Source organism: Pseudopipra pipra, chromosome 18 (assembly GCF_036250125.1).
Source record: "Pseudopipra pipra isolate bDixPip1 chromosome 18, bDixPip1.hap1, whole genome shotgun sequence".
NCBI classification, from domain to species: Eukaryota; Metazoa; Chordata; class Aves; order Passeriformes; family Pipridae; genus Pseudopipra; species Pseudopipra pipra.
The window spans coordinates 8801003-8812761 of NC_087566.1; the positions used below are offsets into that span (position 1 = coordinate 8801003).

Here is an 11759-nt window from a genome sequence, read left to right on the forward strand (position 1 = left end):
AAAGGCAATTCTGCTTGTTTGCAGCAACAGCACTGATGGAACCACTTCCATCTGTGCTGTGTCCCTGTTTCCTCATGAACACGTTTAGGGGGAGGAGGGCACTGAGTTCAGACACTGCCCAAGGATGTGCCCACTTTGGGCTTTGTGCTGGCTCAGAGGGAACCTTGCCCACTGAGGAAGACACAGCCTAAGGGAGCTCAGTGCTGCAGCTGGCTCAGGATGCACAGACATTACAGCACCCAAAATAAGGGTGTTTTAACGAGCAAGTTTAGGTTCAAGCCGCACAAGGAGTTTAGCAGGATGGCAGGCACTGTTTGTCCCATGCCACCCTCCTGAACCAGTGTTTACAAGAGCAGCATCTGAAGAGAGCATTTAATATTTCTGTCCTCCCCTTTCCAGAATGCTGTTTCAAAAACCAACCCAAGGGCAGTGTGTGTGTTACTAAAAAGGGGCTGAAGCAGCTGCATATTGAATGGTTTATTTTAGGTCCTTTCAGGCCTGGACAGATGACTCGGTCTCCCTGGAAAAGGGATAGCAGACTTCCCTGCCATTTAAAAACCGCTTTTGCTTGCTTGATTTTGTTTTCTAAAGAGAATTTCTCTTCTTTAAACAGCTTTTTAAAAGTGTATATAGCAGCAGTATGGTACAAAGATGAGCACTTTCTTTTCACAGTACACACAGGTTTAGTATTGCCACTGAAAATATGCCTTAAACAAATGCCTTGAAAAACAGCATTCGCTCTGTATTCCTGATCCACCCAGAGTGTTTATAACCCTTTGCAAATTCAATTACCAGAATTTAAATAATAAAACTGGAAAGTGTTAAATATCATTCCAGAATTGGAATTACAGTAGATCCCACATTCCCCCAACGCTGGCGCTTTGCCAGGCAGGTGCATGCTGCTCTATATACAGAAGAAAAAAAAAACCCAGAAGCAAACATGTTTTATATTAAATATACATAAATAGCAGGACTGCAGACTGGAGAGCCATGCTTGAGATAATACTGAGTCTGTGCTGGCAGAGTCCTTTGCCAAACACGGGGACAGACGAGTCCTCCTGAGCCCATCTGTCCGAGCTGGGCTTTAGCAGGATCTGTCCCAAACCCAGCCCTGCTGCAGGCAGAGGGATGCACACTATGAATGGGGTGGTTCACAGCTTCTTCACTTTGTCTTTGTTCTTCTGGAGTTTAGTGTGCACCACCTTGAGAGTAGTGAGGAAGTTCCCGAGGAAGAGCAGCAGGAACGTGAAAGCCAACACAAAAACCTGAGAGGGGAGAAGAAGCTGCATTTACTACTTTTTACTATTACAGCATGGATTATATTCAACACTGCTGGACTCCACTGGACATAGAACCAGCCCTGTGCTGCATTATGCTGAATTGGGGTCAGATGCCCAAATATCTTTCAGGATGTGGTTAAACACCCCCTCTCCCCCTGCTCCGTGCTTTTTCCGAGCAGAGCCAACACACACCTGCCATTCCTTGCACTCCTTGTGCCTTGACAATCCGAAAAGCGTGATTGCATTATATAGCTGCCAGAACTGCAAAGGGATAAAAAAAATACATTTTCATTACTAGCAAAATAAAAATGAAACCCTGGGAACATTCTTCATGGGTATGTGTGATCCAAAGCACCTTCGTGTGGTGCTGTGACACTGCACCCAGGGGGAGAACGGGACTGCCCAACTTACATGCCCGAAGAACAAGAAGGGAAGGAGAAACGTCAGCCCCCGCCACATCCAGGACTGAAATCCTTCTGGAAAAGGTTGACAGAGGAGGCAGAGTGTGAGCACAGAAGAGCCAGGACTGGAGCTGCAGCTCTTCCCCACCCAGACCACCCCGTAAGGGCTGTTCCTGTCCTGCTCTGCAATAACCAACCAATTTGAAGGTGGGATAATGGAAGGAGGATGAAGATGGGGATGACCAAAACCTCCATCTTGACCCCCTCAAAAGCTGACAGAGATCAGATCCCTCTGCTCCCGACCCACAGGACCTAAGGAGAAGGATAAAAACCTTGCTCTCCTTCCTGCCTTGGGACACAGGCAGCAAGGCAGGGGGGCAGCTCTGCAAAGCTCACTCTCGAAGGCCACACAGCCCTCTCCCTCCCTATCACTGCATCCAAAACCTGTGCCAAAACTGTGCAAAGAAAGTATTGCAGGAAACCTCACCCACTGTAAGGTCCAAGTGGTTTCTCTCCCCCAAAGCCCGGAGCCTATAGAGGCAGCCCCTTTGGTAATAATACTGTAGGAACTGAACACAGCCTGGAGAAGGAAAGAGAAGACATTACTGCTTTGGCTATTCTGAGGTATGATAAGTATCAAATTACTTTAATAATATTTAATCCAAGAGCATTTAATTATTGCTTATATTTGTCGACTGCATATTTGTACACTACCTTTATATTCCTACACTTTAATACTCCAGTATTTACCAAACAGAAGTGTTTTCTTCTAAGCATGTAAAGACACAAAATTACTTTATCCTGTGAATTAGCAAGGTAAGAAATACTCACTCTGAAATATTGAAAATGCTAAAAATTGACTGCGAAACATCTGATACATGAGTCCATCCGGCCTGGAAGCAAAACACAGGGGAGGTCCATTAGTTTGCTAAAAGCAGGTGACATGACACCCTTCCCCTTTACCACCGAGCCTCATCCCATTAGCAAATGAACCAGCAGCTGGTACCCAGCCCATTCCGCCCCACTGGGAGCCCAGAGAGGTGCTACAGCCACACAGAAAACACTCTCATTGATTAGGTTTCCCCTCTCCCCCATGTATAAAAATCTTTGCCATTATCCCAGTTTTCTTTAGGCAGCAAAGCCATTCGGCATCATCCGCATCAAGAATCCGAGCGGTGGAGAAGGGGGGGGTTGTGCTCATTATCCTGAGGGCAGTTCAGGATAGATGGAGGACAAGGGATCTTCTGCTCCAGCAATTATATCATCCCCTTACAATTTCTAATAATTAAAACAAATTTTAATAATTAACTACTCAGTTCATGCCCAAGCTGAGACGGGTGGAATGGGGGCTGTCCATGGGGTGCATCGCTGGGTTGTCTGACACCACTCCCCTGTATTTTTGGCTTTGGACTCTGTAATCAGGGTTTAATAAAGGCACCAAACTGTCCTTCCTCTACAGCAGCAAAGTGCTGCTCGTTTCCTTACTTACAGAGACAGAAATTTGGAGCCTTGCAGAGGCTTTGCTACCACCACCCCAACTACATTGTAAGGTTTGTGTTTCTTTCTTTCTTTTTTTAAACCAGCAACATAAATACAAACTTGCAGTGTTGTATTTATCACTGGAAACATCTGTAACATCAAACAAATATTAAGTCTGACGCTCTGCCATGAGCCCATGTGGCCACAGCTTCCCTGTCACGCTGAATTTGAATGCTCAGATGACATAAACACCATGAAACAGGCTTGAAGCACCTCGAGCAGGCGACAGCAGACTCACCACGTCAACATCACTCCAGACAGGAACGTGGAAACGTAGTGATGGGACACCCACCAGCCTTTGATCCTGAGAAAAAAACAAATGTGGCAGTTAAGACAAGAAACATGGATTTCAACACCAAAGCCCAGCTTTATGGACAAAAATGATCCTGACTTGGGAAGGAGGGACAGGGAACAGAACAGTCAGCCCAACTCAAGCACAAGGGATGCTGCAGAACACTGTCCTGGCAGTGTGGCTTAGTTGGGAGCACAAATCCATGGCATTGGAGGGAGGCTCAGGACCAGGGCATGTCTCCTGTGCTCCCACAGGCTCTCCAGCACATCCAGCAGCAGCAGTCCCTGGAGCAGGAGGCACCTCCATGGCTAATGACACACAAGTGTCAGCCCACACACCCTTTTCCCTGCCATGGAAGGAAGTGATGTTTCCAAGGCCTTCCTATGAGGTGGCTGGTTCTTTCAGACACGAGCACTAAAGGGAGCTCAGAAAACAACAGTAAAGTGAGCAAGGGCTGTAGTGGAGCAGAATCAAGAAGGGAGGGGCTGCTCCAGAGCCAAAGCTGCCTTGGAAACTAAGCCAGCATGGGTTGATTTTGGGCATTTGGCCATGGATTGATTTGGGGTGTTTCTGACCAAAAGTGTGTGACCTCTGACACAAAGCAGCACACTTACACCCCAGGCCACACCTACAAACCCCACAGCTACCATAAACATCCAACACTTTGGACCAAGAGCTTGGGGACTTCTAGGAACTGTAACTTCTCTCTCCCCAAATTTCAGGTGGCCACATCTGCCCTTGGAAGCAACCAGGGAGGGGGATGGAGACAAGACCCTGCAGAGAGGCATCAGCATCTCATATTTGCTGGGCTTCAGTGCCAAGCTGAATCCCCACTTGTCTCTTATTTTCTTTTAAGGACATTTCATGCTCTACATGGTTTTTGCAGGTGGCACTGTACCTTGATCCATTGCTAATGAGAATGCTTTCCCGTATCGTCAGCGTGCAGTAATACCACACTAACAGAAAGTTAAACACTTCATCTGTCACCCTGTTAAACAGAAAAAAAACACAGAGTTAAAAAAAAAAAATCCTGTTCGTTATAAAGATACATTTCAAAAAGCCCTATTTTTCCTTCCTCCCCTTGAGTGAATGAAAACCTGCCAAGTGAGGCCACAGACACAAAGCCCCAGTCCTGAACGTCTCTAACCCTCAGGCAGAACTGCACACAGGCAGCACTTGAAGAGTTCAGGGCCATTTCCCCCCTGGGAAGTGCCCTGTGATATAACACTGCAGATCCTGAGCTGATAAGCAGGTATGCAGGGATGACATTAAGTCCTTCTGAAGGAGAGAAAGCACCATAGAAGCAGAGGATGATCCAATTTGGAAAGGCATTTCCAGGCTAATTCAGTGAGGAGATTTCCATGAGATCTATATAAATCCAATCAACTAAAAGAACGAAGAGCATTACCCTCTGAAGGGGAAAAAACAACCCACCAAAACTTTATTTTGCCATTTGCAAACTCCTGAAGCTAAGGGGATTTGGGGCAGTCTCTGTACAGGGCAGCATCATTCCTGGTACAATCCTGCATTCACCCAGACTCACAGAGACCTCAAGGAAGTGTCTGGCTCCAACACCTTCCTGGTTTTTAAGCAACACTAAATACTGGAAGCTTGTTGGTGCTCAGACACTTATCACAACCTGGAGATAACGTTTCAGGTCTGATTATTTCATGCAAATCCTCTCTCACTGCCTTTGCAAACCCAAAGCTGCAGTAGGGTCCCTGCCCTGGGACCACCCCTGTACAAAAGCAACTGCTTGTTCCCAAGCACAGCATCATGCCAGAAAAAAAAAAGAGAAATCAGGAAACATGTTGTTTGACTCCTCTCAGTTACAAAAGACTCCCAAAAGAGTTTAAAAAGGCAAAACAAGTACCTAAAATACAGACCCTGCTAGAGTTGAAGAGGAGCAGAAGGTGTCCTGCTGTCCAACTGCCCAAAGCCTAAACACTACCAGAGCCCATCTCACCATCCTCAACAGGACATAAGTTAGTTCCAATCCAGCACACTTTTATTCAAAATACTTGATTAAAAGTAAAAATGCAGCTTACCTATAGTGCAGAAAAAACCTACAGGCTACAGCCCCAAGTAACAAGATTATTGTCAGATAAAGTTTGAACTTCTCATACTCGTCCTTGTAGGCAAACCTGGAAGGGAACAGACACTGTTTATGGACACAAACAGGTGTTTGACCACAATGGGGCTTTGCTTTTTTCAAACCAGACACAAATCCACATGCCAAGCCCAGAGACAGAGATTTTGCTGAAACACTTAGAAAAGCAGTAGACAGGTGAAAGGCAGAGTTCTGCCTGCAGGGAGGGCCTGTCTCTGCTGCAAGACAATGGCTTAACTCCATCAGCTGGTTTCTGGGTTGGCACGATAAGATTTAAAACATATAAATCTCCATTTTCTGCAGCACTGTATGCCTGAAGTCACAATACCATTTTTCATTGCAAAAAGACCCCGCCCTTACAATTAGACCACAGGCTGGGCTGGGCTTAAAAGCAAGTGATGGACAAATTCAATTGTAGCTACATGAAGCCTTAGCTTGTTCCCATGTCAAGGTCCAACTTGCCCACCCCTGACATTTCACTCATCAGATCTGAGAGAAACCCATTCTCCTCTCTGGACTTTAGTGCAGCCTCACAGCTGGCCCCAGAGGAACCCAAATCACACGTGTGGGAACACTCACTCACTTTGCTTGGTTACTCAGGAGAGTTACATTCACGTTTCCCAGCACCAGATTCAAGTACAGGCTGAAAGACAAAAACCAAGAGCAGACCCAAGTAAGTTGTTTTATTTGAACATCACAGGATGACCCAGAGTGAGTTGATGAGACAATGTCTCTGCCAAAGCCACGTTTGCTGGAGGTTTTTAATTAAGGCAAACTGGAGGGATGGACCACAGAAGAGGATCTAAACGTGGAAAGACTGGTCAGCATTTCCAAGAAGTTAAAGAAGAGATTTATTTTCCTGGTCCCTTTTCTGCACTACAGTCTAAGGACGAGATATGTAACATGCACTCTCCAAATTCAAAAATAACAGGGAGGAATTGGAAGAAAAGTTTCTGATAGAAACTTCTGAGGGACTGCAGCATCGCACAGCGCTTGACAATTGTCACAAATCTGTCCTGACAACCCTCCCCAAAGGAAAGTATAAATTCAAAGTTGGTTGAAAATGTTATTTAAAAAAAAAAAAAAAAAGAGAAAATTCTTATGCTGATTCAATCCTTAAAAAAATTAGGCTGGAAAAACATCAGTATGGAACAGTGAACTGCACAATCCCTCACCAATGCAGGTTACTTTCATTTTAAGAGAAAACCTGCACTGCCCACACACACAGTGCATTTACATACACTCACAGCTCATGAATTCTGTGTACCACTGACACAGCAGCTCAGCAAGAGATTTATGACTAATCCAATTTCACATGTCTGTCTTCAGCATGCACCTTATCCTTCAGGAACAAACCGCTGAGAATACTTGAAAAATCAGCCTTCCTGGAGCGTGTGGCTCCCCAGGGAACACGTACCCGTTCTTCTTTGGCAGGTAGGCTTCCATGTCAAAGAAGGCATTCTGCCTCTCCTTGATCTGGCTGCTGATCTCCTGAATGAGAGCAAACTCCTCAGGACTCGCTCTGGGCTTGCACCTGCAAGAGCACAGAAACAAGATATTCCTGTTCACGTTTTCACCTCCTTTTTATTTAAAGGGAAAATAATGTTGTCATAAAATCCACGCTGTTAAAAAGCTGACTGTGTGAGGTGATGCCATAGCCCACTTTGCTCCTGTATTTCTGCAGCACCATTTGGTTCACCACGACTTTATTTCACTGCCAGGTTTATGCTACTGTAAGTTACTTCAACCAGCTGGTTTATAAATCAGCTTCCCTTTTCATCAGCTCAGTGACAGGACTGTGTGCTCTTCCCTAACAGAGCACTTTGGGAATTTTGTGCTTTTTTGCAGGAACTCCTTCCACCTTGGGAACTCTGTGTGTGGTTTCACACACTGCCCTTACCGAGGCTGCAGCTCTTCAGGTATGAAATACTGCAGGATGTAACAGGACACAGAGCTGATGATTTACTGGCAAACTGTGGTTTTAGCAATTAATGTAAAACAGAGAGCAATGTGCAGCAGAGCCAGCAGCCCGGGGTGTTGGAGGCGCTGTACTGAGACCTGCACACCAGGAATTCAGCTTGTGGCTCCTGGGGATCAGCCAAGCAGCCAGAGACAGCTCCCTCCTGCAGATCCACCTAGGGGTAAGTTACACCTCCAGGTTTGAGGATTGATGTTGCTCCTCCAGTTGCAGCCTATGGAGCAAAGCTTTGCTCACCTGGCAAAATCCACAGACCAAGAGCTGCAGGGACACACTGCAAGGATGAAACCCACACTGGCTCCCTCAAAATCCTATGTTTGCAGGACTCCATCTCTCATACAGTTATTAACGTTTTACCTGGCTATAATATGGAGCAACTTTAGCACTGCAACTGTACATTAACTGTACATTAACTGCAGACTGTACATTAAAATGCTAAAAATCCAACCATTTGAGCCCTTTGGGAAGGAGAAACATCCCATCCCTGCCTCCTCCCCCTCCAGGTCTCCCGTTACCGTTGCAGGCTGTGCTTCAGATCCCTTAGTGTCTTCTTCTGCCTCTGTATGGAGCTGCTGCAGGCTGTCTGCAAGCTGGTGACTTCTTCCAGTTTCTGCCTGTAAACTTTGTGTGTTTCCTGTAGGAGAAGAGGAGGCAGTTGGTAGGAAGAGCCCTTCTAGGTTACTCATGGCATTTGGTCCTCCCCTCCAAGGGAAGCAAGCAAACCCCTGGTTTTTGGGAGTCAACAGGCAAGGAGGGGGTGATGCCAACCAGCATAGATCCAACAGGGTTTAAATGGACACTGATGAAAGTCCTGCAAGAGGAAAAGCATCCTCTCTACATTCATCTAATTTCCTCTTTCTAATGAGCTTTCCCACTCAGGAGCTCCTCACTCCAGTCCCACCCTGCAATGAAGCCCCTAATCCTTGAATCTCCTAATCCTCCAATCTCCTAATCCTCCATTTGATCCTGATCCATCTCCATCAAATGGGTGGCTAAATCACAGAGCAGGCACTCCAATTTCACAGCCAGATTAAATCTGGAGGGAAAAAGATGATGTGGACCTAAAGAGGAGAGGAAAAAAGACACAGATTCAGGCCAGGGGGTTTAGGCACCTCCTGGCCACCACTGCCATCCTGACCCTATGGATGTTCAAGCAACCTACTGCCCCATACTCTGGTTTAAGAGGTCTCAGGAAGGGTTCACCAGGTACCAAGCAATGACCTCTGGACCAACTGTAAGATCTATAATGACTTAGAAATCAGAGTTTGCAGAGTTAGTGCCAAGAGACAGCGTAGGTAACACGGCTGTTGGCACGGCTGCTTCATCTGCCAACACTTCAGTGACTACAGAAAATTCCCACTGCTTTTCCCAGAGCATAAACATGGTGGTAAAACCACACAAACCAAATCTTTGCTCTCCTTTGTCAGGATCCAGTTGGTAAATGTTTGTTATTTACAAAAACAAACCACAACAAGCTCCAGTATCCAATTTAAAGACCTTAATAACCAAACTAACCATGTCCAGGCACTGCAGCTCTCATCGTTTCTGGATCACTTTGGCTTTGCTTGGCATGGGCAGGACTTCAGGGCTCCCTGGATTGCAGAGTAACTCATCTTGCTTCTCTAGATGTCACGCAACAACATCTTATAAAAGGCTGATTCAAAGGGCGTAAAAAGCTCTTTGCCAAAAAAGGGTTCAGGTATTTATTGAAAACACAAATAGGCGAGTTGAGAGCTGGTAAATTTTACCCCCAGCCAAAAACATCAGGATAATGGTTTGAAAATGACACTGTTGTTTAGAAGAACATAACATTTGCTACAAGTGGGGTTATTTATTTGCCAAGAGAGACTAGTGCTTACAAGGAGACTCACTGACAGCAGGGTCCTAATCCAAATCTTGTGACATGTTCATTCTCAGGGTTTAAATTAATAAACTGTTGCAGAGCAACTTGCATTTTTTCCCACATCCCTGCCCCAAAACTGAAACACCCCACAACCCTGAGCTCTGTCTCAGAGATGAGGCGCTGCCCTGGCAACCCAAACAACGAAAATCTGCAGAAGTGGCTGGTCAGAAGAGCTTTGCAAACCTGAATGTCCCCAAGCCCATCCCACAAGTCCCCACTGCCCCAGGGGGATGCTCAGTGCTGCTGTACAGCAGCACCAGCCCCTCCAAAGCCCCCCACACCCAAATACAAGTGCAGCCCCCAGTGCCCTGTGCCAGCCAGCATGGTAGGGCAGGAGCTACAACCAGAGCCCAAGATGCAGCCCCTGACCCAGAACTTACAACACAACTATAAAATACGAGATGAGGCAGGAGTGCAAAAGAAACACAGATCATTTTGCCCCATGAGGACCAGCACTGCTCCCAACACACCAAAAAAATCTGAGCACCAAAATTTATTTTCCCTGCTGGCATTGCAAGGGAGACCATTTTAGTGGGGGTGACCAGAGCACCTTGGGAAATACCCACAGAGAGCTCCTTCAAGCCATGAAGAGCAGTTCCTGCGTGGTCCTGGACCAGCATTTCCAGCTGGAGATGAGAGTCAGAGCAGTCAAAAAGGGTGCTGACAGGAGGAGATGCAGGCATGGAGGGGGGGTCAAGCTGCTGCTGGGGAAAACAGGTTCCTCAAGAGCAAGAGATGCTGCAAGTGCATCCAGAAAGCCACAAGCAAGGGCAAGTATGAGTGGACACCCAGATGGAAGTACTTTCTTACTCTAGAGTTGGGGTTTGACTTGAAGCTGGTTCAGGAGTACAGGACCTTCCTCCAAAGCACATTTAAGCACCACCAGCATCTTGTGGAGCTGGAACAGAATCATGGTCTCTCTGTTCCCCTCTTCTGCAACACGTAAGAACTCCCTGATCATGGATGTTATTCCAACTTTTCACCTCTACAGTGCTAATCACTGGCCAACTACACCTCGTGCCACCAGCAGCTTCCACTCCACTGAGAGGTATTTCCACTTTCCTTTCATGGGTGGGGAAACTGAGGCAGGGACAAGTTATTGACATTTTGCTGTGGTTTAGGTCAGATTCAGGTGCTTGTTGAAGACAGTCAGCACACACAGCAAACAAGTGACCAACAAAACCACGCCAGCTGGTCTCTCCCAGCACCCAGCCTTTCCTTCTGCTAACAGACATGCAACCTGAACTGACTTTTAATTAAGAAAATGAGCTAAATCTGGAAATCACACTTTTTTTCTTGTGTGCACGTTCTGTTTAACAGCCTAAAAGAGGCTAAAACAGCCTCCAGAGTGAGAACAGCTGGTCGTACTTTAAAACAGGCTTTAAGATTTAAAGCACGTGTGTAGGTGCAGCACTGATGCCACGCAGGGAGAGGAAAGCTTCTGGAGGTAAAAGCATCTTGCAGAACAGCTCTTGGCCCCTGCTCTGAGGCCTCTCTGTCCCTCAGTGCACCTTTGAGAGATGGAGAACCAGCACTTGAAGCCCTTGTACCCCATCACGGGAAATCAAACTGTGCAGAGATGCTGGCAGGGCAAGCGCTGCCTCCGCTATTCTTTGTGCCGTGCCAGGGGCGCACGGCCACCCCAGGACCCCCTTTTCCATCCTTGCTCCGGCAGTGGGAAGCGCGGCACCACGTCCCCTCGGTGCATCCCCAGAGGTAGCTGGGGCATTGCCATGGTTCGGTCCGGATGTCCCAGATGTGTTCGCAGTACCTGCCCGGGGTAGCGGGTGTTTGTGCCCCGCACGGATGCGCATCCCCGCAGCGCTGGGCATCCCGCGGGCACCCCGCGGCCAAGCCCCGAGCACGCGTGGCCGCCCCGGGCGGGGCGAGGGCGACCCTGCGGGGCTGCCGGGGGTGCTGGGGGGACCCCCAACCCCGCTCCTGCCGGGCCCCCTGCCAGCCTGGGCGCGGGGGGAGAGCCGGGGCCGGCCCCGCGACAGGATGCGGAGCAGAGCCGGGGAAGGGCAGTGCGGGAGAAGCCGCAGACGCGCGGCCGGGCGAGGCATCGCGATGTCCCGCATCTCCCCGCCCGGGAGCCGTGCCCCGCCGCGCCCCGCTCACCTGGAGCTGCCGGAACTCCTCCTCCAGCTCCCGCCACTCTTCCCGGCCCCGCTCCAGCTGGTCCCTCATGGCGCGGGGCCGCGCCAGCTCCCCCGGCCCCCGCCGGCGCGCGCCCCCCGGCCCGCGGGCCGCGTG

The 11759-nt window shown here is 48.2% G+C and overlaps 1 protein-coding gene across 2 annotated transcripts; it reads right to left on the reverse strand.

Moving 5' to 3' along the window:
* Nucleotides 1-462: 462 nt before the first annotated feature.
* Nucleotides 463-11756, reverse strand: TMEM120B (transmembrane protein 120B). 2 transcript variants are annotated; one of them, XM_064675088.1, is made up of 12 exons: nucleotides 11625-11756; nucleotides 8116-8234; nucleotides 7040-7156; nucleotides 6206-6265; nucleotides 5561-5656; nucleotides 4411-4500; nucleotides 3459-3524; nucleotides 2513-2574; nucleotides 2169-2261; nucleotides 1692-1756; nucleotides 1469-1541; nucleotides 463-1265 (listed from the first exon to the last, which is right to left on the reverse strand). In XM_064675088.1, exons 1-12 carry the CDS (start codon nucleotides 11691-11693, stop codon nucleotides 1189-1191), a joined length of 987 nt encoding a protein of 328 aa, XP_064531158.1. In that variant the 5' UTR covers nucleotides 11694-11756; the 3' UTR covers nucleotides 463-1188. The 2 variants fall into 2 exon arrangements, with proteins under 2 accessions (XP_064531158.1, XP_064531157.1); XM_064675087.1 differs by having other exon boundaries at nucleotides 1473-1541; nucleotides 11625-11755.
* Nucleotides 11757-11759: the final 3 nt, after the last annotated feature.